The following is a 25,696-nucleotide window of genomic DNA, read 5'->3' as shown; positions in this document are numbered from 1 at the left end:
AGTTTAATTTTGAAGATTAATTTTGAGTTCAAGTTGAATTTTGGAATTGTGAATAAAATATAAAGATTTAGTGACTAAGTTAATATTTATAAATATTTATAAAGGGAATTTAAGGTTCATTCTATCGCAAAACATAATTTAAAAGGTAAACATTTAGCATGCATTTTATTAATGAAAGTGTACTTGGACAAAGTTTTAAACAAAATATCGTGAAGTTTCTCGAAGTTATCAAGAACATTTAGTTTTGCGAAAGTGTAAATTTTCAAGAAAGTTTTATACTTTGCATTCCCTGTTCTATTTAACTACTCAGATTTTTACTTCTGTAAAGTAGTGAAAAAATATGAAAAGACATCAATTTCAAGAAATTTTCACCGAATGAAAAACTTGTTTAATTTAAGTACCAAAGTTTAGCACAAGAACAAGTGGCTTTCATTGGATATTTAATAGGTAACTGCCATTAACAAGTTGTAAATATAATTGCAAGCAAATTAATCAATTAGGAAAGTCTAAAGCAAGTCGTAATTTCCTGTTTATTGGATCACAACGTACTTATCTCATTAGTTATGGCAAACATGCAATCATATTTAATTAATAATCCCCCTTTACTCTTCTCTTTTACAGACTAAATAAAAGACAGAAAAAGGAACCAGACAAAAAAAAAAAAAGGCCAGGGAATTATGAAATCTTAAAGAAATCCCCAAAAAGTCCAACCAACCGCAAAATATGTTTAATACATTAAAATAAAGGAAACGTGTTTCAGGCGAGCAAAAAGTTATACATATATACGATATATACGTACGTTGAACAAGATTTACATTTAAAATACCCGAAATACATAAACGCACACAGGCAAAAAGGGGCAAAACGTTCACAAAAAGGTGATAATGATTATTTCCAAGGATCTTTTCATATTTGGCGAACAAATTTTTGCAACAATCATACCAGAAGGTGGAGCCGCAGCGCTAGCAACGCAACAGCAACAACAGCCGGCAATTATAAATACAACAGCAACATCAGCAGCAGCAGCAGCGGCAGCAACAACGACGACGACTTCGTTGGTAATAAACTCGACGGGATCGTCAACAGCAGGAGCAGCTGAACAAGTTGTAGAGGAGTCATTAAAAGTCGCAGCAACAACAGCAGCAACACAAGCAACACCAGCCAAACAGGAAACAGTTGCAGTTGCTGCTGCCGCTGCCGGTGTTGTTGCTCCTCGCAAGTTGGCTAAAATTCCGAAAATTCCAAAGGAAGCCGAGGAATTGAAAGCCAAGAAAAAGGCAAAGTGCGAAGCGACTCATTACGAAAAAATGCCAATGAATTTGATGATTGTGGAAAGTGTTGAGCCGGTCGATATGGGATCGGACAATGAGAACGACAACGACAACGAGTCCACCACGGAGCAGGTACCGTTGGTGACTGCTAGCCGACGCAATCTGGCCAAAATAGTTGCCGATTGTCGCCTCCAAATCGAATTGGAGCCCGCCCCAGCAGCCCCAGTGACTACTGCAGTACCGCCAATCTCAGCAACAGCAGCCACATCGGATGCGGCAGTTGCCACAGAAATTGAGGCAACCAGTGATTCCCCGTCACCGTCGTCGTCGTCTTCGTCATCTTCCAGCACCAGCTCCAGCTCCAGCTCCACATCCTCAGAATGTACGCACACTTCACAGACGACGATACCAAGTACGGATAATCTAACGTCATCCAATGGCCTGGCCAATATGGGCAAAAGCATTTTAGTTGATGCCAAAAGGTGAGTTTTCAATCAGCTCTGACCCAATTTCAGTGCAATACTCGTAACTATATAAAGTCGATTTCTATTTCTTTTTTTTTTTTTTTTTTTGGCACTTTATTTTGGCAGGCTGTTCGAAAAGCTCTCTATTCTCGATAAGGTGGGGAAAGTGGAGGTGTAATCCTCGGGGCTGTTCGGCTCCCACTGCAATCAAGATTGCAACTTTGTAGATCCTAATGATACCGGTTGGTATTGAGTTGATGCCCGATTTATACAGTTTGAGCGGGAAATCACTCCCACTCTGCAAAAGCTGAATAGTCAATTAATTAGTCGACAGTGTGGTCGGAAACGTACCCATTTAGTAGCTTAATTGATGGTCTAAATTGAAGTCCAATTGTAGTTTAAAATTTAAATAATATTTGTACGAATCTTCCTATGGGCAAAATCAATTCTGTCTTGGGGTTTTTAGCTGTGTATTTGGTTTCATCTCTTAAAAAACTACTTAATTTTTATTTAGCAAGAGGGCTAACATTTTCTTACAATTTATGTTCATGAAACTCTCACATTTAAATATAATTTTATACGCGGTATCGCTTAACCTGAAGTTATAGTAAACTGCAACATTTTTGCCATCTTAAATGATAGCCCAGCGGCATTGGAAACTTGTTCTCAAACTCGAACTTCCTGGCTGCCTTGGTCATGAGGATTAACCAGAGGTATCAGTCGGTTTACCGGGGATATACATACTTACATATGTATGTATGGTATATCTGGCAAAGTGCAGCATCTGCTCAAGCCAATCCTGCACACACAGTTGACATCCTTTGGTCCCCTCTGTATTGCAACTTCCTTGTGCCAAAAAAAAATGTAAAACAGGTCAAAACTGCAATGTTATTTGGGTTAAGTTAGCACGGATACATAAAGAACAAGAAGTGATTGCCAAAAAAAAATAATGTGCAACTAACTGAAAAATGCATACACTTGAAAAAAATAAATAATAAAAAACAAAGCCTCACATTGAGAACCGTGTTCTGTTCAAGGAGCAGGTTTTTGGATAGGTTGTGCTCGTTATTGCAGTTTTGTTGCCGCTTCCCTCGATTTTGTTGCTGTTTCTCATTCCCTGATGCATTTAATGGGGGATTATACACACATACTCGAAGATCGGTGTCGGTGTTGGTCTTTGCCTTACTAGTTGTCTGACTTCCCCAGCAGATGTTAAATTTTATTCGTTTATTATTTTTCTGCTCTGAATTTAAAAAAATTATTAAATGCAGTGCTGCTTTTACCTGTACATATGTTTGTGGTATTTTAATTTTATTTTAATGCAAATCACAAATTTTACAGAACAAGGTACAATGGTGGCAAATGTAGTTAGAAGTTTTTTATTACATATTTCGAGAGAATTAATCTTTTTACAATTTCTGAAATTGGTAGCTTTTCATTTTCCAATTTTCATTACGCCATATGATTTACACGAATAATTTAGTTTTGGGAAAAATTTGTAGTTTGGTTCCCAGTAACTGCAAGGGAATTATAAATTCTGAATGAATCATTAATGGCAGTCCCTTTGCAACATGTTGCTGCCGCTGCCGTGTTCGAATTAATTTTATTTCTCTCTTTTTCGCTGATGCCAAATCGAGCATTAATTCCATCTTCTGCTGTTGTTACTGCTGCTGTTGCTGCTGCAACAAAAAACTGGGTCAACTGCGAACCAATTTTCAGGCAAAATTGCGACAACGACAGCGGCGGCAACGGGGCAAACACACAATAATAATCACAAGAGCAGCAGCGAAATAAATAAAACATGCCACAAGATAAAGGCAAACAACGAGAAAAGATGCAAAAAATAAAATGCACTTAAATTGCTCTTCGGCTGAGAGGAGCCAGCACAAAAAAAAAAAAAAAAAAAAAAAAATTTAAGGAAAAATAAAGACAGAACTCGGATTTAAATTCTTGAACAGTGAGTGCAAGAAATCGCCGACATTGAGCGCACTCTAAATCGCATAATAATTGAAAAATTTACGTTAAATGCACATAATGAAGCCTGCACTCGTCGGCATCGGACCGACCCAACAATGTTCTCATTGTAATTTAATTTACTTAATTTGCCAACACATAATTGAGACTTGTGCGAACTCGATCTCAGCATTAACCCAAAGCCTGTCCGTCAGACATCAGAGACAGGCGGAGTGACAAACGAATTAAAATAAATAATTGAAACTGCTGGCCAACTCACAGTTGGAGTCGGGAAAGGAAAAACCACCCGCTTTGCCTTTTTCCAAGAATTGCAAAAGATCGTAGAGCTCTGGACAAATGGCAATGATTATGGTATTTCTTGATTTTTCACAGCGTATTTGCATTATAGCCAGGCTTTAATTGAGCCACCTCTGAAAGGGCAGGCCAAAGCAATTGGGCAATGGATTAAAGTTAATTGCAGTTTAACCAAAAAAAAAAAGCAAAAGGGAAACAAATTCAGTTTGATAATTGCTTAGAGAGTTTTTTTTAATTTTTTTTAGATTTTTCGATGGTGTATTAATAGTTCTGCCCAGACCTGAATAATAATATTAAGTATTCTCAGAAGGTTTAGTTAACACTTTTGTGATATGGTATTATAATATATAATTTACTGCAAACATGTAGACTTTCGTATTTTATTATGTTATTTTAAAAGGCTTTACTGATTTTATTCCCAAAATTAAAAGAATCTTCAGCAAACCATCTGTGGCTAACAAGTTTATGCCCAATTTATATTTTTGTTTATAACATTTTCAGGAAGAGCCAGAAAATTCCATTTACATTTCCATACCAATCAATTGGTTTTCTTCGATTCAAGTTTGTTGAACTTTTTCTGAGTTGTGGTGAGGGAGTGGGCGGGAAATCAAAGCACAAACAATGCATTTTGTTCCCCATTACTTTCCTCGAATCACTTTTGTTTGGCTCATGTTGCTGGCGGGAAAATTTGGGAAATTAAGCTGAGCTAAAACAAACAAATCCCAGCTAAGAACGCTGCAAGTTGAAACAATCAGCCATAAAACCATAATAGAGCGATAAAACTGAAGGAAAGGCGAGCCCAAAGGGTCAGAGTTTGAGAGCGGTATCAACTTCAATTGTGTAATACAAAACGTTTGCATACAGAGAAGAACTATAAAGCCATCACTTATATTATTTATTTTTCTTCAAGAAATAAAATCTAATAAAAACAGCAGCTCAAAAATTATATGAGTATATAATCTTAAACTAATTTTTGTCCATTAGAAAACTTTCCAGGACCCAATTTGTTGCAAAGTTTCTAAGTGACTGTGGCAACCCAACGAAAAGTTTCCTTAGTGTAACATACCGGTTATTAAGCTCGTATGTAGGTCAAGTTTTAATATGATAACACACACTCTCAAATGGGTGCTGGGGTGAAATCCAAAGGCGTGCCAAATTCAGGCAACTTCAAATGGCGCATTTGCTAAATTTTGGGTTCGTTTTGATTCGATTTTATAGAACACACGTTGGATGGAGGGAGTTGGGTTTCAGCTTTGGTTTTCTAGGTAGAAAAAAAAGGATAGAGGAGTAGACAAAGGAATAGATGAGAATAGATTTGTTTTCTTGTGGGGCAGGTATAAAAAAGGGTGCAGCTGGCTGGCTTTCAAAACAAGGTTTAACAAAAGCTTTTTCGCGCGAAAGGCTTTAATGTGGTAGTTTGGAGGATCTTTACTGCTTCCTGCTCCTGTACATCATTTATTTCAATTTTTAACATATTTTTGAATGGTTTGTGTTCCTTGCGTATTTGGCAGCCTTTGTGTTCACTAAAAGTAAACCAACTTACCCATTTCAAATTAAATACACGAAGATACTTCAATGATTGTGAAAATATACATCTCCAGCGCTCTGGTTGAACTTACTTTTGAGTGAGAGAGCACCTTTTGCCGTGTGGGCGCCCATCTGCATCTCGTTTCGAGTTGTGATCTAGAAAATCTCTCAACAAGGCGTGACAAAACAAATTGCCAGACGACCGAAACAGGAAAAAGCATTGCGCAATGCATTGCAAAAAATAGAAAAAAAAAACAACAGAGTAAATAAGGCAGAAAAATTGCAATTTATTATAATTTAATCTAGAATAGAAAATTAAATAGAGCCGGAGGAGCTGGCTGGGTGCCTCTGTTCGTCGGCTGAGTTCAGCTCTGCTCGGATCGCTGCATACATTGTGAGTTGTGTGCCCTGTTTGGCTTTTATCTACCGTTAGTGTGCAGTGTCAATAACACACAGATACGGGAGACGGAGAGAGACCCCCACCCGGGCGGGAGACACGTGTGCGAGGGCGTTGATGACTGTAGACAGGGAGGGGGTTTAGGGGGGGACTGGACAATGGCAATGCCTGGCAGTTTAAGGTGGGAGTGGGAGAGGGAAAAGGAGGAGCAGCCGGGGAGCAGTTGCAGCCGCTGCAATGGAGGCCAACGTCGGCGTCGCGCTATGACAACTGTCACTGTCACAGTCACAGTCACTGAAACCGAAGACCAACGGCGGCGACAGCCAGGCACTGTGTAACAAAAATCTTATAAAAGACAAAACAAAGTTGGAAAAATAAATAAATAAAAATTAATACTAATTCCTCTAAAAATAGAAACTAAAAATCACTTAAAATCTATTTATCATACTTTAAACAAGAACGAGTTTCAGTAATTAATTTACTAAAAAGTTTTGGAAATGTACGTTTTATATGTTTTTTTATGAACTATAAGAACTATATTAATTTATCTCAGGGTTTATGGCTAAATTTAATACTTGTACCTATTTATCCTTTTATAATAATTTATCAATAAACTCTGGCCTCAGTTTTAGTAAGAATGCTGACCACTGTGCAGATGACAATGTCTCTGTGGTTGAAAGTTGCATACGTCTATTGCCATTGTTGCTGTTGTTCTCGCTTAGCGAACGAATAAAAATTAATTCAAAAATAAATTATTGTCATTGCCATTGTTGCAGATTGTTGTTGTTGTTGTCTGTGCGGTACCCGTGCCCGTGCCCCTGCTGCAAGTTATTAGTTTAAATTGCGGTTGCAGCAGTAAGCAGTAAGTAGCAGCTGTCAGCCGGAGTCTCTTTTTTTCTGGCGGTTTATTATTATTTTTATTGCCGGCTTTGGAGAGCTTAAATTGTAGCTGTGCTGTGCTTGTTGTTGGTCGAGTGCATTCACTTCTATTGCAAAGATTTGGTGACCTTTACAAGTTCATGCCAAATGAACGTTCTTGAACCCGCGGCAGCCTCATGAATATTGCCCATTTCGTTAGTTTATGAATTGTTTACTGCTGTTTACTTGTTATATATTCTCCGCTGGCCCACAGGGCGTATGGGTGTTTTTTTTACTCGTAAAATTCTCTATGGTTTAACTACCGCGTTATGTTATTTAATTTCATAGAATTAATGTAATGGAAATATGTTAATGTTTTGCTTTTCATTTTATGTACATATGCAATCAATTAAATCACACTTCCGTACGTTACACAGGGCGTATGATAAATGAAATGATTTTGTCAGATTTGATTTACTTTATATTGTATTTTTTTTTTTTTATTTGAAACAGCAAACGCTTTCTATGTTTTTGTAAAATAGTTTAAATACAATTGTTGGAAACCAAATACAAAATGTTTTTTTTTTTTTCCTAAAAAAAATCCATTCAGCCTTTATTGGCACTTCAAACCATTTGTTAATTACTGGACACACCGAAGCATGAATACTGCCAACTATTGCACAACACGCACGTAAAACATTTCGTCTAACTATGTATCCTTTTGGGCCAGCAGCTGACCGGCATTAAATCATAAAAAATTGCGAATATAAATCCGCCACCGTAATAAAATGCCAAATGCATTTAGCCAGACGCCGTGCCATAAAACAAATTGCTTTGACTCACTTTTTTTTTCGCCGGTTTGCTTTGAATTCGTTTTTGTGTAATGACATTAGGCCAGAATGAATAAAAGAAACACAAAAACACATAAGCAACAAATATCTTGGGCAAGAAAATTGCTTTTAAGGCGATTTAACATCAAATCTCAGAGTTTATGAGTTGCATTTTATTTTGTTATTTTGCTGAAGAAAAGCAGCAGTTTTCAAAACAAACAATATGTTAAAAATATAGACAAGAATGTTTTTTTATTTTTTTTTACCTATTTTTTTTTTGCGCTTATGTTTCGAATTGAATTTTGAAAAAATTAGAAATTATACAATTTCTATTTTAAAATTTCTTTAATATCTATATTAATTAATTAAAAAAACAAATTATCAGGAAATGCTTGACTAATTTTTTATTCAATACAGTTTCAGTAAATTCTTAAAATAGCATGTTCTACCAATTTCTCTTATTGACATCGCGTGATATGGCTTAACTTCTGTCAGAACTTTTGGCCTTATAATGTAAGGAAAGCAAAAAGCCACTCCAACCGTCTCCCTTCCCCGTTCTTTCACACAGTCATTCAGTCTCTTGTTCTTTTAAATTCCCATCTGCGATCCGTGTTGCCATGGGGGCTCCGGTGCCCCATAGAGGATTTCGTGAAACCCATAGACCTACATTTTAAACAAATTGCCCCATCGGTCGTCTCTCTCTCTCTCTCTCTCACTCGCCCGTTGCGTGTGCGCGATGCGATCAAGAATTTCAGAATTTCTCGGGTTCTTTCGCTTTTCAGCCGTTTGGTGGAGTCTTTCTTTTATTTTCGGTGGTTGGGTTCACTTCCAAGAAGTGACTGCATTAAAGCCGGCCAGAGGAAGAGCCGCAATGATAATCAACTTAATGATGATGAAGCAGAAGAAGAAGCCAAGAGTCAGTCAGTCAGTCAGTTAGTCAGCCAATCTGTTAGTCAGTCAGTGTGTCTCCTTCTTTCTGGAATTCTTCTGAAGCCACCATCCTGCCATTGCCAACCACTTCTTCTAATCGCATTTTCTTGTTTCTGCAGCATCATCAGCTTTGTGTTTGAATACCCTTGCTGAGAGTATTATATGTAGCTTATGGAAAATGACGTCATAACATTTTATTTTGACATTTTTATTATTTATTATTTATGTTTTTAAAATGTAAATAGCACTTGAAAGTACTTACGTTTAAATAAAAATGGCAACGTCTTTTTTTAAACTTAAATTTAACTTTAATAAATAATTTATTTCAGTATAGGAAATCGATTTAGAATTCTTAAAACAGTAAACAAAACTATATAGGACTCTCCGGATAATGCTGCTGAAAAGTAGGCAACAATTTAGAGAGAGCCTTCCTGGCTATCTCAGTGTTTTCTTCGATTTGTCGTGAGGGTATTCGGGAAATCGTTATTAGATTATTCACATTGTTCTTTTTATTGTTACTGTTGCTGCGTCATCACAACAACAACAACAACAACAACATTACCTGCCGCAGAGTTGTGAAGATCGTGCGTAGCTTGTCTCTCTCTCCCTCTCTCTTTTAGCTGCCTCTGTCCCTCTTCCGCTTGCGGCAGTGGGTCTTCACTTTCGCCAATTCTGAGCTCCACTTGCAGGTTCAATGGCCGGCGCGTCTCTGCCGCTGCCGCAGTCGCTGCCTTTGCCGGCGTTGCCGACGAGCGCCATTCGCACGTTTCTGGCGTCGACGCCGCCGCCGCTGCTGCTGCTGCTTCGTGTTTCTCTTCTTCTTGTGCGCTTTTGTTGTTGTTTTACGTTTCTCGCGTCTTTTCTCGTCATCGTCATTTGCTTGTTTGTTGTTTGTTTGTTTGCTTTTCGCCTTCGCTTTGCCTTGCAATTTGTGGCCTGTGTGTTTATATTGGTGCATTTCATTTCGTTTCATTCTATTTCATTCTCCTCCTCCTCCTTTTGTGCTTATTCATCGCCCGTGCCATCTTGTTCTTATTCTTATTCGGTCGATCAGTTGGCCAGGCTATTTGCAATTATTCTTGGCTTTTTATTGACATCAGACGCGCGGTCCCGGAGTCACCCACGATCTGGGGGATAGTAAATATCGGATTTTTTCTATGGGCACTATTGTATTTGGTAGTTCAACAGCTGAAAAATAGTTTATTTTTAAATTCTTTAAATTAGTACAAAATTTAGAATTCAGTTGTGCCTTCTATTTGCCTTTATTATTATTTTTTTAATATTAAAACCATTTTTACTTTCTATTAGTATAAATTTCTATAGATTTTATCACGAATGTCTAAAAAAAAATTGTTATGTGCCTGTGTTATCCTTTTTAAAATATAACTTTATATTTGTTTAAATTTCGCAATAGTAGTAAATTAAACAAGCGAGCAGGAGACACCGGAGCTCCTACTGTGTCACTGCCCGGCACTCAACCAGATTAGGGCGGGTCACTTCGGAGATCACCAAAACCGAATTCAGCTCTAATTGGAGGTTATCATGGACGTAACCGTGCCACTTTATCCAGCCTACATACCTAAATCAAATAAGCATAAAATAACATTTAAAACATTCATTTTAAAGCACACATTCCTTACCACAATACTGTTAGCTTACTTCCGTCAAAGGTTTACATTTTGCAGTCCAATTAGTTAGGGTCGAACTTTCCCAACTACGCCAAAAAAATACACGTTAAGCGGGACACAGGGAAAGAGAGGAAAATATGCCTGTAATTTGGATATTTACCGTAAATGGGAGCGAAAAACGAGAGCTCCATGAAATGTAATAACTGGAATTAAAATCATATTTAGAACGTAATAAAGCCACGCCCACAAAAACCTCTGCTGAAAAACGGAATCGACATTCATTGCTGCCAATTGATATAAATCCGAATTATTGTGCAGGAAAGCTCTGTAATTTCTTTTATTTTTAATAGCTTTTCATTAAATCAATTAGGTTAGTTAGTTTAATGAAAAAGTGCACTTGATATTTGTAAGAGAACATCATCAATTAATTAACATTATAAGAGCCATAAAAATTAATTTAAAAAAAAACCTAAAAACGAAATGAAAGTTTGCAGAATACAGATAGACAAACAAGGTTCAACGCTCACTTAATTGGTTTGTCTGACAACCGAAATTGGCTCAAATTGGATTGGGATTCTGTGCTGTCATAAATATAGCTAGGTACTTTTTTGACAGGTGCAAGGCCAGGCGGAAAAATTTCACAAATTTCACATTTAATATTGTATTTTGTTGGGGATGAACGTCTAAAGATACACGTTCAGGCGCATGCAGATAATTTTGTGCACAATGTTGCAGATACTTTAGACTTTTCTCCGCCTTTCGCCGGTAGCATTGTTTACGACATTTCGCTGCATCATTTTCCGCAGTCAAAGCCATTTTTGTGTCGACTTTTTCCTTGGTTTTCTTTAGTTTCACTCAGTTTTCTTTTCCCCATCTCCGTGCTAAGGTGTGTGGGTCGAATTCGCTGAAACTCATTCACGCATATGAGGGTGATTATCACTGTCTGTCCCCAATGCCAGTTGCCTTGTCACCGCCCCCTCTGGGTTCTTGCTACTCCTTTCAGTGTCCAAATCGGCCAATTACATTTAATTGATAGCGGATTTGATATATTTTAAATATTTATTTATAATAAAATGTGCTGTAATCTCACATATTAATTAAATTGTAATATTCTATGAAGCTTTTACAGCAATATATTAATTGAAAAAAATTGAAATTGAATCAATATTTGAATTGCCTTAATGAAAAAAATTGGAGTTTCCCATCCCATACACAGAATATATTGTTTTGTTGACTAAAGGATTTTTTCACTACATTCCGCTATAGCTTATTTTGGTATTCATTTCCAGCAAAGGCAACAATAAAAATTCAACGAAAATCGAACTCAACTGCACACTAAATATTTGCACAACTAATTCACACAAAGGGCTCCGTTGTTTTTCCCTTTTTTTTTCATCTGTATCTATGTATATATATCTTGACTATTTAACTGTTCAATGTGATGATGCAACTGGCGCTGTAATGCGAAAAAAAAAGATTTAGGCTGAGACTCAGAGAGACAAGTGTGGATTGGCATTCTCAGGTGATTGCCCTGACCCAATTGCAGTGACACTTTCAGCTAATAAATTGCATTCAGTATTTTCTTTCACTTTGCGGCTGCTTTCTTGTGGCATATTTTTTTTTTTCGCAATGCAATTTCAACAGCATTTTTATAATTTTTACATAGTTCATAAAGTTTCTTGAGGCCCCCAGAGAGAAAGTGCGTGAGGCAGAGAGCAGGAAAGCAAAGAAAGAAATACACTAGAAACTGTGTCAATTAATATGCTAAATTATACACATCTCCAAGATCCACAGAGCGAGGAGTGCTGGGGGAGACGCCCCAGATGGATGCCAATCAATTGGCAACTAGGAAGCATAATTCCCAGCTCAGCTAATTACCACACAATGACGTGAAAGTTCGTGAAACCGCAGCCATAGACGAGGCCCAGGCCCAGGCCGAAAGAAGAAAGCGCTTTCTTGTTTCATTTGCCATATATCTTGCTTGAAAAGTCACGACACAGCCGGCCAGCATTTCATCTGCGTTTTGAATCTTTATTGCAACTTGAACCAGCGGAGTGCGACTGCGACTCGCGCTCGAAAACACTCACTTTGCTTGCTGGCTGCCCGACTGGCTGGCTGGCAAACAAAAAGCGAACACATGTCGTATGCGCGATATTTGCTTCCTGCCCGAAAGTGGCATCAGATAAAGGCACCACCACCCCCACGCCTCTTCACACACCACCGCCACCCCACTCGAACTCGAGTGCACAGCAACAAGTGCCACTTGACTCGACTTGGCATCGTTTGCCTCCTTTTGTTGCCGCGTTTGTTGCAATTCCCTCTTTCTTGTTGGCCGCCTCGAAATGGTTTTGACCCCACATTTCAATTACGCCGCTTGGAGCCTTATGTAATGTGGCTCCCGGGTTATTAAGAAGGCCATTTGGGGTTGTATGTGCGTGTTTTTGAGTACGTCAATGAGATTGAAAATCAATAACGTACTGAAAAGTTCTCATTTCCGCCTTACTGTGTGTTACAGAAATTATTTATTAAAGGAGTCGTCATAGGAAATTAAATGCACCCTTTAAGCAGTCAACTCTGCGGAAATTTAAAATTAATTATGTAGTTAAAAATTATCATTATGACTTTAAATTTACATACTTCCATTTTATTTTGTACACTCTTCTTTTGGCTCTGAAGTGAAGCTCTGGGCTTCCATTTGAGTGAATTGTAAATCCTTCATGCTCGCAGGAGTACGTTGATGCTGTCCAATAACTTTTTGTTTAATGCTGCTACCAAAGTTGGTCAACTCAGAAAGTAGTTTGGTTCAGTTTAGGTTCTGCTTTCTATCGCGATCACTTCTTCGCTCTCTGCCACCACCTACCTTTCCAATTCAATTAAACGACGAGGAAAATAAATAAATAACCAAGAAGCAGAGACACCCACACGACATCCAGAGCGGGAAGGAGAGAACTTCGGAAACTGGTCTTTGCGCGAGCACTTGATATAAATATGCATGATATGCATGCATAAATTACGTATACGACATGTTGTTCTGCCGGCAGTTAGTTAACCACTCTCTTTCGCCTGACCTGCATTTCCTTGAGCCGCGATTCCAGTCGCCGCTTGAAAAAGAATAATAATACAACAAAAAAAAAATATCAGCTTCTATGCCAAAAAGCCTTGGCACATTTGTCAAAACTGCAAAATAAGAATCGGGAACAAATGTTTAACGAATTTGAATAGTTGCCCCTTCAGAGCAGAAGGCCACAAATTAAGCCAGCAATAAATAAAAAATCAAAAGAAATGACCAAATAAAAAAAAAAGTCGAATAAAATTTCGTCAAAGAAGACCCGCAGCAGAAACACACACAAAAAAAAAAAAAAAATGCTGCCAAAAGAATTGGGTCAGTAACACGCCAAAAAAAAAAAAAGAGAGAAAGAAACACAAGTCAAAGAAGAGGAGTCCGTAGGAAGAGAGGATAAAGCAGAAGGGGAAGGAGCAGGCACACAAAGAAAGAAACAGAGGAACAGCTAAGACTGAAGAGAAAAACCAAGCACGCAAATAAAAAGTCAATTGAGCGTGGTCATAGCAACAAAAACAAAAGAAGAAATCGAGGAAGAGGGCATTAGTGAAGGTTGAAGAATTTAAAATACCTAGTACTGCAAATCGTAGAAGAGTTTATGGAATATAAATTTTATATTTCAATGTTATTTATTAATTTAAAATAGTTTAAGTTTTTAGTTTTAGTTTTGTTAGATTTTTCTTTAATAATATTTTTTGATAAAAGTATTGTTTATAAAATTTTTTAAACTAATTCGCAATAAGAAAGAATTATTAAGCTTATAAAGCAATACAAGTTTTTCTATAATATATAATTTTTCCCCCACTATATACTTTTCAAGTACAGGGTATCTTAAAAACAATAGCAATGTCGCGACAATCTGACAAAAAAAATAAAAAATAAATAACGTCCGGAATTTGGGAAGTTCAATGAAGGCACTGCTAAAAACTACGAAATTCGGCTACAAATTTAAATTAAAACAGAACATCAAATAAATTGCGCAAATTCGGTGACCCAATTCTTTCAAATGACTTTGTTTTCTATTCATCTATTTATATTGAAATTATGAAGGCAGCACACACACATACAGTCCCAAGTCAGGGGCCAGAATAAAAGCAGGCAAAACAAAAGCCAAGTCAACGAACTCTTCGAGCCCTTCCGATAAACGATATACAAACAAACAGCAGCAGCAGCAGCAACGGCGATCATCTGTTTTATTTGGCAACTTGTTTAATATCGGTCAATGTATTCACAAATACAATGGGCCAAAAAGCCACCAACAATATCACCCATATTAAATGTGACAAATACAACAAAAACGAGATAAGAATTTCAAAAATGTTTCTTTTGATTGCGTGCTCCCCGTATACGCACACACTTATGGATCGTGCTGTATGCAATGCCAAACTTTCACGTAATTTCTGTGTTGTTATCCCTCTAGCCCCCCCCCTTTTTCTCTCTCTCTCTTACTCTTTGCGTGTGTGTGAATTATATTATTTTGTTGCTGCTGCTGTTGTTGTTTTATTTTGGCGTCTGTTTTGCTTGTTGTAAAAGTCAATAACCTTTTCGCGTATTCAAGAAGCCAGTTCCAGTTCCTCGAGGAGAGTTCCCCAAGAAAGCGACGCCAAGCCGAGAAGAAAAAAAAATAAACGAATATATGTTATATGTATATGTGTATAAATGAAAGAAACAAAATAAAAACACGAACAAATTCAGATATAGTTTTTTGTTGTTGTTGTCTTCTTGTTGGCGGTGGCCTTAATCAAGAGCCAAAGAAATGGCATCATAGCCGTGGGTTAGGTAAATTGTTAGCCGGTTACTTGGTCAGTAAGTTGGCTGACTTTCTTGGCCCCGAAAATGGAGGAGGTCAGATTGGGTTAATTACGTAAATTATGTTAGTTTGGCGGAAACTTTCGGGAAGTTTGCCCGGATTTAATGAGCAGAGGGATGGCGTTTTTGAAAGTTTTTGAGAGAAAGAAGATAATTAAGGGGTTAAATCGAATATTAAGGGGTGTTTCTATTTGCAAATACTAAGAAAATGTAGGCAGAATTTGAAATTATTCAAGCTTTTTTCATGGTCTGCATTTGGTTTGTCCATTGAACTGAGCTATGGAGCTTAATCTTATCAATCAATCCATGTCCTTGACTTACAGCCTTAATGGAAGCAAAAAGCCTGAAATGCAATTAGCAAGTTCTTTGGTCTACAGTTTCCAATCAAAATAGTTCTCTTTAGGAAATCGAATTATCCCTCAGACCTACTTTAGTGTGGTGTCAACTTGGTCTACGTGATCTTTGGCACACGGACAAACTTCCCTCGAGTGTCGCTCTTGAAATTGAAAGGAAAGTTTTCCACAATACATTTTGTTTCTCTGCTTTCATCGTTTAATTGGAACTTTGAGTTAAATTGGGAATTGTGTCATGCGAAAAATGAACCAACCATATGGTTTAGTAGCTTAAATACTGTGAATCTTAACCGCCCAGGTGGGGAGGTGGGAGCAGAGAACAGTCTTCTCTGCAGAAGTCTTTCGAATTTGTTGCACATTTTTGTTTTGGAAAGTTTTGCGGGATGTCGAAGTTTCTGGTTTTTGTTTTGGCATCTACGTCAATCGAGCGTTTCACGAGCGAAAGTATTTGACTTTATTGTAAATCCAAATAGGAAAACAAAGCAGCTAACTGAGATGGCAAAATGAAATTCGGCATATTAATATATTAATTAATATTTAAAAGTTGGTTGAAAATATAAAGCAATCAGTCTTAAATGCTGAAATCTGAACTAAATATTATTTATTCACACATTATTTATTTATTCTTTTTTGTATACATTAACGTTTATATTTAATATATGCACACATGTTGGTCAGTAGCCAGTATGCTTGCTTAAAAATACAAGACCATATTTTGTGTTTATGTTTTTTTTTTCAAACAAAAAAGTTATTTCAGCTGTTTTTTCTTTGTGTTAAAAAGTCCGTATGCTGGCTTGTGGGCTATCAGACCCGGACATTGGCTATTGTAATGAGCTTGGCCACCGCTGGAAGCGCTTGTAAAGTAAAATGTATTCATCAGATACACTGCATGCAAAGTATCTCAGCCTGTGCGAGTGCGTGTTAGTATCTGTGTGTGTGCGCTGGCTTTGTTTGCCACTGTTGTTGTTGTTGTCGCTCTCCTCTGACGCTGACTGACTGCATTGACCCCCACTTGGGCCCCCGTATCTCTCGCTGCCGCTCCCGCTGCCGCGCTCCCTCTGGGCGTTCTTGTCTCTTGCCCGTTGCCGTTGCCAGTGGCCGGCTCTCCCGCTCGCACTCACGCACCGAGTGCGGTTCAATGCACTCGCCGCCGCCTCGGACTCTCTATTTACTTTCGGCGCCTACCAGAGTCGATCCACAGAAATTTACATTTCTGTATAATTTGTAAATTAAAATGTTGCTCTTCGAATAATTTGATTTGACGATACTGGGGCGGGCTGCCTCTGCCGGGATGTATTCCCTCTGCCGCAGTCTCCAGTCCCGAGATCCCGAAATAGATGTTATAACTATAACGGCCTTATCTACGGTCTATTCGGATGATGGCCAAGGGAAAATATTTAAATAAATTTGATAGGTACACAAACAGAACGGAGAAGAATCCCCCATGCAAGAGGCTATTGACTCCGGGTCCGTCTTTGCTTGTGCCCTATCCGTGTCCGTATCTGTGTGCCGTGCCTATGTGTAGGAGTGCTTTATATTTGTGTGTGTGTGTGTGGTAGTGGGAGTAAAGTCGAAGCATTGACCGAGAGTAGTCTCCAGGGAAAAAGAAAGCAAGTAAGAGAGGTCTAGAGTTTTCCAACTTCAGTAGCAAGTTTTCTTAAAATGAAATTAATTAAGCATTATTAATAGTTACGAGATAATTAATCTCATGAAGTCGTATTAAAAATTAGCACACATTTTTATTTAGGTTTAAAAATAAATGATTCCGAAAAGGAAGTAATTTTCAAGCAATCAAGCCTCTAAGATATATATAAAGTTGGTATTCTTTTTTAAATTTTTAATAATTTTTAAAGTCTTATAAGCTCCTCACTCTCCACAAGTACAGGGTATCAGCCAAGAATACGCACAGCTCCAGGGCTCCGGAATTCTCGGCTGCCTTCCGCACAACTCGCTCTCTTTTCGGGCCTCCTGAGTGTGAGTGCAAAGTGAGTGATAATGCGACCGCCACACATGTGATATCAGCGATAACAGTTGACAGTGAGACTGCGACTGCGACTGCGACAGCGACAGAGACTGAGACTGAGGCCTCAGTAACTGTATTGTATTGCCATATATTCTCAGGGAAATAAAAAGAGGGGGGAAAATCAGGGAACTTTTGTCGCACTGATATTACTTTTGCCAGGCCTTTGGGGTACATTGACTTTAAATGTGTTTTGTTTTGATTTACATGAATGACAACAAAAGGTTTGTGCAATTTATAATAATAATAAAGAGACAGTCATGATAGGAGGTTAATACAATTAATTTAAATGTTTATTTTGGGAAAACGATAGTTTAAGTTTACAAATTTGTAAATCAAAGATAAATATTGCATTGACTTCAATTCAAATGCTTCAGATATGCATATTTGTTTATTGGCTTGCTTTTAATGTAGCCAATTTAAATGTTATATTTATATATTCATTGAAGTGAAGAAGGTGGCTAAAACATTGGCGTATTAATTGCATTTATTTTATGCATCTTGGCTTTTATTTGTATACAACCAAATTTATTGCTTGAGATTAAGTGGTTTGTCATAGTTGCACTTTATTTGGATATTACTTCAATTAATCTAAGTGAATGCATTTGGCATTTATCTATTTTGCCTGAATTGGGATATTGTTATTGATTTTCTTATCTCCTTTCTCCTTGCAGCAGCTCGCCAGCCTCCTTGTCTTACCACTTTGAGCGGAATTCAGTTGACAGGCAGAAGCAGCATCACAACAGCAACATTTGCAACTCCCATCCAAATTACCACCCACAGCAGCAGCACACATTGCAACTGACATTTCAGAACCTGAACGTTTTGCACAACGAGAGGCAAATACTTTCCGATGTGAGTGGATTTGTCAGGTAACAAGATCAGCCAGCTTAAAGTAAATAAACACAACACCGCACAATAAATCTAAGAAGGCAGTGCTGCCAATTTAAGTGGCTTGGCATAAGCCGAAATAATCAATAAGTTCTTTAACTTTAGAGAACTTAATAGAAAATATATGTATTAAATTATAACATATAGTTGGCAGCACTGACAACAAGTAAAAGTGTGAAATTTACTAAAATCCTTTATGTGTTTCCTCCTCCCTCTGATGATGCAGTCCCTGCGAGGTCTTGGCCATTATGGGACCCTCGGGCAGTGGCAAGACCACTCTGCTGGACTGCCTCAGTGGCCAGCGGCACATTGACAGCGGCAGCGTTTTCCTCAACCGCGAACCTCTCACCAAGAAGTGGCGCCGAAGGATCGGCTATGTGCTGCAGGAAGAAATCTTCTTTCCTCAATTGACACTACGCGAAACCGTGGTCTACACGGCGCTCCTGCGGCTGCCGGAGTCTATGCTGCGATCGGAGAAGATGCGCAAGGTGGATCACATCCTGGAGGCTCTCGAGCTGGGTTGCTGTCAGCAGACCAAGTTCGGGGACTACCTCAACCGGGGTCTGTCTGGCGGAGAGAAGAAGCGGGCTAACATAGCCTGCGAGCTGCTCACCAATCCTTTGCTCATGCTCTTGGATGTAAGTAGTTGTGACATTTTATTCCTCTTGAAGTCTATTCACAAGTTTATGTGACAGGAACCCACTTCTGGTCTGGACAGCCACTCGGCCATTTCGCTGATGAAGGTGCTCAAGCGGTACGCCCAGTTGGAGCAGAAAACGATCGTGATCAGTGTCCACCAGCCCTCGTCACAGATGTTCCACATGTTTGATAAGCTGCTGCTGCTCCACCAAGGAAGAACCGCCTACTTTGGGGATGTGCACAATATATACAGACACTTTGAGGACATCGGGGTGACCATCAAGCCGCACTATAATCCGGCCGACTTTGTGTGTAAGTAAGCCTTGGATAAGCAAAGATTTAACTTTTGACTTGGAAAATGCAATTGAAGTCTGCTGCCTAAAAGTCTGCCACAGAATGTAAAGTTTTTCCACTTTAAAATACACCTTTAAATCTGTATTAAACGAATTTAGTTGATTGTTTTCTGCCCTTTGAACATGTATTATATAAAAGTTAAGAAACTCTTCCCTCATTTTCCAGTGGAGCAACTAAAGTCACATCCTGACATCCGTGAGAAGCTCTTTGTTGCCGCCAGGGAATCGCATGGAAACTACCTAAACCGCAACTGCATTACTAGCAGCCGCCATCACGATGACAACGATGCAAAGCGAAAGGAAATAAAGCAGCCGGAGAGCATCCTTATCAACGACATAATTAATAATTATTACAACCAACACCACCACTCCAGCCGCCATCACAATCACCATCACAACCACCATCATCAGTACGAGAACCTGCATAACCCAACCAGTGGCTGCCAGGTGGAGGAGGACGAGGAGGCGGCCCAGCACCTGGTGTGGTGTGCCGCCGACTCGCAGTCTAATTTCAGCTCCTGCGCTTCCAGTGACTGCCACTCTTACAGTGCGGGCAGTGGGGCGGAACATGGCGGGGACAATGACGAGTGGCTCTCGTACCCCACCAGCTTTCACACCCAGTTTTGCGTACTTTCCAGCCGCAACTTTAAAGAGGCCAAGCCTCGAATGCTCTCCAAGCTTAATTGGTTTCAGACCATCGGGCTGGCCCTAATGGCTGGGGCCATTTGGTTTCAGCTGCCGCGCACCGAGGAGTTCCTGCACGACCTCCAAGGCTGGATGTTCTTCTCGCAGACCTACTGGATGCTCTTTGCCCTCTTCGGAGCGCTTAATTCATGTAGGGATTAAATATTGTTAATTGGATATTGTTATTATAATTTATTATATGTTTTTCTCTTTATTTAGTCCCCTCGGAGCGTGAGGTTGTGAGCAAGGAACGCCGCTCCGGGGCCTACCGTCTGTCTGCCTATTACCTGGCCAAGATGTGTGCCGAACTGCCGCTGGTGATCACCCTGCCCACGGTCTACCTCATGATAAGCTACCCCATGCTGGGCTGCACTAGGTGAGTGTGATCATTGTGAGAGCTGGAATAACGGGATAATTCCTAACTGATGTACGTGTTCCCCAGCTTAAAGCTCTTCTTTCTGATGCTCATCTTCCTGCTGATCAATACGATTGTGGCGCAGAGCGTGGGCTTCTTTATCGGAGCCTGCTGCATGGACATGAACGTGAGCATCACCCTGAGTGCCCTGTACACGCTGGCTACCCAGCTCTTTGGCGGCTACCTGTCGTCTCGCATTCCTGAGGGCCTCAGCTGGATCCAGTACACCTCCATGATCCACTATGCCTACCAGAACATGCAGATACTGGAGTTTCGGGAGGGTCCGGCTATAAGGTGAGCTGGGGGAATGCATTGTAATGGATATTCTACTATAAATTCGGATCTACTTATGTTCAGGTGTGGATCGCCCAGCAGCTATGAGATTTGCAAACAGCAGTCAACCGAATTCATTCCATATGAGGAAATACTCAATGCTCAAAACTCGACATCACCGCTCTGGCTGAACACGCTGATACTGATGATGTTCTTCCTGGTATTTCGCTGCCTAGGATACGCGGTATTGCGATACCTGCGGTGCCCGAAAAAGACGTGATATCTCTATAGCTAATACGCTATATCTATCTGAGCAGACATCGAACCAGTGATACGTAATTAGTTAATGCTAACCAATGCTAAACCGTTACAACTGAACAAACTTGCTAAATGGCGCCCATTTTGTGATTCAATTTACTTTCAAGCCACACCATTTAGGTTTACCTACTATTATTATTATTACAATTATCCCTACGCCAACTATTATTATTATTATTATTGTATTTAGCCGTGTTATTCGAGGTTCGCGGTAGGGCAGTGCGATAGAACTGTTTTTGTGTTGCATTTTGCAAACGTAAATTCTTGTTTTGTTTTATGTCTTTTAATTGTTAGCCGTTTATGTTATCAATCGCTATGTCGCCGCTAAAACAAGAGATTGTGAGTAAAGCAAGCATTATGTTTTAATGTACCTTTTAAAGTCCCCCAAAAGAATAATGCGAGTACTATATATAAAAGCTGTCAGCCCAATACCCACATCACCCGCACACGTCTACATGTATACATAATTATAAATTGTATGTTTAAAATGAAACAATGCTAGTAATTTTGTAGAATATTGCAAATTTTTTTCGCTTGAGAAAAAACACTGTGATTTAGTATGCTAGTTTTTTAATTAGTTTTAATGGGACGGCATTAGTGAAGGATGCCTATCCGGAAAATTGTAAAGAAACACCAGTAATTGAATATGAAAAAAAAACCCAGCAGAATGTATAAACTTATGGCATAAATTGTATTTTGTTTAAATATTATCTAATTATATGTAATTAAATTTATTTAAATATACATACATACATGAAAATGTAAGCTGAAATACTATAAAAACTGTACTGTTATTAATATAAAGGCGGATATTTTGGATAATTAAAGTTTAAGGGTGAGTAAATGAATAGAGAAAAGTAACAATCAAATACAATATTTGTTCAATCATCCAACATACTCTTGCCCTTGGTCTCCTTCAGAAAAATTAAGAAATAAACAAAACTGAATGCTGTGACTCCAGCACATGACCACATGGTTGCCGATATTCCCCATTGTTTCATGCAAATTGGGAAAATGTTTAGCATGACAAAGACGAAGCTGCTGCACACCACAATTGCCATTGAGGCTGCCTTGGCACGTATCTAAAATTCAAATCGATATTTAAAGAGCAATTAACCTTAGTTTACATCAATTAAATCGCATACCTTGACCGGAAATATCTCAACGAGGCTGACAAAGAAGCAGCCCACCAGGCCGATGTTGCCCAGGAAAATGTCCATCGACATGAGGACCAGCGGCAACCAGCTGTAGTCGCCAACATAATGGGTCTGGGCGTATTGGGTGAAAAAGCCAAAGGCTGTCAAGCTAATTGCCACCCCGGCTGTGGACACCAGCATAAGCAGCTTTCGGCCACAGATGTCGCACAACACGGTGGTGACATAAGTTCCCAGGATCTGAACAGCCCCAATGATAATGGTGCAGGTATCCGGGTCCATTGTGCTGCCCGATTTGGCGAATATGTCCGACATGTAGTTGACCATGGTGAACAGTCCGCTGAACTGATTGGCAATAAGTAGAACCAACGCAGGACCATAAGCCTTGAAAGCGGGACGCGTGCCTGAAAGATCAAATAAGGGTAATTAAAGTGGAGTTTAAGCTAATACATAAATATATTTAAAAAGGAATTTCCCTCCGCGTTACTCACAAAAATCCTTTAGTGTTATGTTTTCATTTAAGCCATTCCCCTTTTTCAGGGCCACCTTCATGTCCTCAAACTCCTCCATGGCTCGATTCTGATCGTGAATGTTATCGCTATCCTTGATGTTTTTATAGTAACGGAAGGATCTCTCCGCCTCGGAATATTTGCCTACTCTGATCAAATGCATGGGCGATTCCTTAATGAACAGCAAGACGGATATAAGGTAGCATATAGGCAGAGCAAGGACAATCCAGGGTATCGAGTAGAACGCCAGGTGAGTGCCAATTATGTAGCCAACAAGAATGCCAACATTGACCGACAACATCACCATGGCCGAGAAGGTGCCACGGATGCTGTAAAGAATGATAAATAAAAAACTTATTATACTTAAGTTGTGAAATATGCCTTTCAGTGACGCATAGGCTATAGTGACTGCCGGTATTTTGTGTTTGGCCTGTCGCCAGCTGCCGTTTTCCGTGACGTCGCAGTTTGATCTTATCTCTTACAAGCAAAGCACAAAGGCGACATTAATCATATATAATCCACTTACTTGGCATCTGCGATTTCACTGAGGAAAATGGGATGAACAATGTACATGCCGCCGCCACAAATGCCAGCTAAAAGCCTGCCCACGTACAAGTACTCCACACTCTGGGCAAAGTAGACCAGGATCCACAGGCACTAAAAGCACAAAGCACTTTACTAAGAGATTTCCACTGTTAAATCTTGGCAAATTACCGAATGCGGAATGGCAATGAACAAAAGACACCTTTTACTACCCAGGCGCCCAAGCAGGGACCCTATCAGGATGTTGCCAGTCACCGAGCCTATTCCGAGCATTGAACCAACCCAAGAGACTTCGAACTCGGACTTCAGCTCGAAGCCCACTGGGGAGTCGGACTGCAGTTTCCGCAAGGTGGGAGAGAGCCAACCGATGCCAATGCCATGGGATATGGATATGAGATTAACTGCATAATGAGCAAAAAAAATGTTAAAATACTCCAATGTGTCCTTGGAAACCCTTCCTTGGATTACTCACTCAATAAAGTTGTAAGCAGCTGATATCGGTTCCTGCGATTGAGCAAACAGTTTGGTCGTTGAAGCAATCTTGTCAGCATTTTGTACCCACAAAACAAACTCAAGAAATCCAATTAATATACAGCTTACTAGCACCTTGATCTTTATTCGGTCTTTCATTGGCCGAGTATCTCTGATCACTGAAAGGGCATTCCACCTAGAATTCGACTTAAGTATCTGGCGGGTAATGTATCCTGGGGGCCGTAAAGATAACTAGCTGGCTTAGGCTAATCGCCTAGGTGCGACAAATTTGATAAACCATTATCTTTCTGGACAAAACAAACTAAGCCTCCAGTAGCGATTTGCCTTTAGTCTCTTCCAAGAAGAACAAGAAATACAAAAAGCCGCAGAACGTAATGACACTACAGCTCCACATGGTCACCGCGATGCCCCAGGCAGCCACGCAGATGGGGAAGATTTTCAGGGTGAGGAATACGGTGCTACTTAGGATGACCACAAAGGTGGACACACCCACCGCTCGGATCTGCAATGAAAAAAGTCTTTAAAGAGCCGTACCCAGAAGTCCGAATGGTACCCACCTTGGAGGGGAATAGCTCCACGAGAACGACAAACATGCAACCAACCATGCCAATGTTGCAGAGGAAGACGTATAAGGAAAGGATCAGCAGGGGTAGCCAACCCACCGAGGAGAGATCGTACTCCTGCGCGTAGTAAACGAAGCAGGCGAAGGCAACCAGGCACATAGACGCTCCCCCAGTGGAGGTCAGCATGAGGATCCTGCGGCCATACTTGTCGCAAAGCAGTGTGGTTGCATAGTTTCCCACAATCTGGAGGACTCCTATGACTATGGTGCACATGCCCACATCCAGGGTAGTGTGAGAGGCCGCAAATACATCCGACAAGTAGGTGGTGACGCAGAAACTGGCACTGAACTGATTGCAAGCGAGCACGACACCGGCAGAAGCATAGGCCTTAAACGCTGGCTTGGTAACTATAATTAACATTCAATTCAAAAAAAAACTGCTATCAAAATTCCCAAAAATATATCTCACTGAAATCCTTGTAGTCAAAGGACTTGGTCTTCTCATTCTGCTCTTTGGTCACGAGATACTCTAGCTCATCGAATTCGCTCTCAGCCTTGATGTCATCCCTCCTGATATTCTTGTAAAACATAAAGGACTTCTTGGCCGCCTCGATTTTTCCCTTACGGATGAGATGGTGCGGCGTTTCCGGAAACAGGAAGTTGCAGATGAAGTAACAGAGGGGCAGGGCGATGATAAACGGCGGCGCTGTAAAGTAATCCACATGTGTGGACACAATATAGCCCGCGAGAACGCCCATGTTTACCGATAGTAAGATCATGGAGCCGAGACGACCGCGTACGCTGCGGGAGATTTACGACCAAGTAGTTTATCATCAGCACGCTCCTCCCAGAGTACTCACTTGGTGTCCGCAATCTCACTTATGAAGGTCGGTAGGACGACGTAACAGGCGCCACCGGTCATGCCGGCCATCAGGCGGCCAATGTAAAGGAACTCAACGCTCTGGACGAAGTAAATCAGGAACCAAAAGATCTGCAAGATAAAAGTCGTGAAATAGGTTCTTTCAAAGAAAACGCAGAGTCATCATATATCTCACTGTGTTGGGAACTGCAAGGGCAAACAAGACCAGCTTCCTTCCGATGCGATCCTGCAGGAAGCCGGCAAACAGATTGCCCATCACACTGCCTATGCCCACGAGCGATCCTATCCAGGAGACCTCGTCCACCAGAACGGGGAAATTGAGCGGCGATTGATCGGTCTGAAGGTCCCTCATCACCGGCGACATCCAACCCACGCCCAGGCCATGGGAGAAGGTGGCAATGTTTACTATTTGGGTTAGATCTTTAGCATCAAGCAACAGTTAAGTAACTGTCAAGTGTCCTACCCAGCAAGGTGACCAGAAACTGATGACGATTCCTGCGACCCAGCAGACAGTTGGGATTGGCAAAGGCCGAGGCTAATCGCAATTTCAACGTCATGGCTGCGATG

At 40.0% G+C, this 25,696-nt stretch overlaps 4 protein-coding genes across 9 annotated transcripts in view; 1 reads left to right on the top strand and 3 right to left on the bottom strand.

Moving 5' to 3' along the window:
* Positions 1-5,690, bottom strand: part of LOC108082179 (uncharacterized) — a 10,877-nt gene extending 5,187 nt beyond the window's left edge. Inside the window, exons 1-3 of one of the 4 annotated variants that reach the window (XR_011445284.1) lie at positions 5,547-5,674; positions 5,070-5,264; positions 2,284-2,581 (exon numbers count right to left, since the gene is read on the bottom strand). The gene's annotated coding sequence lies outside the window, so the exon portion shown is untranslated. The other 3 variants (XR_011445285.1, XM_070287119.1, XM_070287118.1) reach the window with 3 other exon arrangements.
* E23 (Early gene at 23) overlaps positions 1-21,733 on the top strand; it is a 22,561-nt gene extending 828 nt beyond the window's left edge. Inside the window, exons 2-9 of one of the 3 annotated variants that reach the window (XM_070287105.1) lie at positions 622-1,753; positions 18,094-18,288; positions 18,534-18,945; positions 19,003-19,258; positions 19,466-20,134; positions 20,203-20,359; positions 20,426-20,692; positions 20,756-21,733. In XM_070287105.1, the coding sequence (XP_070143206.1) occupies positions 885-1,753; positions 18,094-18,288; positions 18,534-18,945; positions 19,003-19,258; positions 19,466-20,134; positions 20,203-20,359; positions 20,426-20,692; positions 20,756-20,951 (3,021 nt within the window). In that variant the 5' untranslated portion in view covers positions 622-884 and the 3' untranslated portion in view covers positions 20,952-21,733. Of the gene's footprint in view, positions 1-621; positions 1,754-18,090; positions 18,289-18,533; positions 18,946-19,002; positions 19,259-19,465; positions 20,135-20,202; positions 20,360-20,425; positions 20,693-20,755 lie in introns of those variants that run through there. The other 2 variants (XM_017177493.3, XM_017177495.3) reach the window with 2 other exon arrangements.
* On the bottom strand, positions 21,660-23,855 carry LOC108082100 (facilitated trehalose transporter Tret1). The gene is made up of 6 exons (XM_017177396.3): positions 23,668-23,855; positions 23,367-23,596; positions 23,179-23,309; positions 22,635-22,981; positions 22,135-22,547; positions 21,660-22,071 (listed from the first exon to the last, which is right to left on the bottom strand). Exons 1-6 carry the CDS (start codon positions 23,744-23,746, stop codon positions 21,871-21,873), a joined length of 1,401 nt encoding a protein of 466 aa, XP_017032885.2. The 5' UTR covers positions 23,747-23,855; the 3' UTR covers positions 21,660-21,870.
* On the bottom strand, positions 23,775-25,696 carry LOC138928878 (facilitated trehalose transporter Tret1-like). Its single transcript, XM_070287116.1, has 6 exons — positions 25,593-25,696; positions 25,305-25,534; positions 25,110-25,240; positions 24,719-25,050; positions 24,245-24,657; positions 23,775-24,189 (listed from the first exon to the last, which is right to left on the bottom strand). The coding sequence occupies exons 1-6, from the start codon at positions 25,684-25,686 to the stop codon at positions 23,989-23,991; spliced, it is 1,401 nt and encodes a 466-aa protein (XP_070143217.1). The 5' UTR covers positions 25,687-25,696; the 3' UTR covers positions 23,775-23,988.

Source organism: Drosophila kikkawai, chromosome 2L, assembly GCF_030179895.1.
Source record: "Drosophila kikkawai strain 14028-0561.14 chromosome 2L, DkikHiC1v2, whole genome shotgun sequence".
NCBI classification, from domain to species: domain Eukaryota; kingdom Metazoa; phylum Arthropoda; class Insecta; order Diptera; family Drosophilidae; genus Drosophila; species Drosophila kikkawai.
Note: the sequence above shows the minus strand (reverse complement) of the source record. Positions and strands in the feature narration are given on the sequence as shown.

Excerpts from the sequence above, each read along its gene's own strand:
- LOC108082100 (XM_017177396.3), bottom strand. The coding sequence starts at position 23,746 with ATGCTGACAAGATTGCTTCAACGACCAAACTGTTTGCTCAATCGCAGG. Across the intron at positions 23,597-23,667 it reads GCTGCTTACAACTTTATTGA|TTAATCTCATATCCATATCC; the intron begins GTGAGTAATCCA and ends CTCATTATGCAG. Across the intron at positions 22,072-22,134 it reads TTGAGATATTTCCGGTCAAG|ATACGTGCCAAGGCAGCCTC; the intron begins GTATGCGATTTA and ends TTTGAATTTTAG.
- LOC138928878 (XM_070287116.1), bottom strand. The coding sequence starts at position 25,686 with ATGACGTTGAAATTGCGATTAGCCTCGGCCTTTGCCAATCCCAACTGT. Across the intron at positions 25,051-25,109 it reads AGTGAGATTGCGGACACCAA|CGTACGCGGTCGTCTCGGCT; the intron begins GTGAGTACTCTG and ends AATCTCCCGCAG. Across the intron at positions 24,190-24,244 it reads TGGAGCTATTCCCCTCCAAG|ATCCGAGCGGTGGGTGTGTC; the intron begins GTGGGTACCATT and ends TTTTCATTGCAG.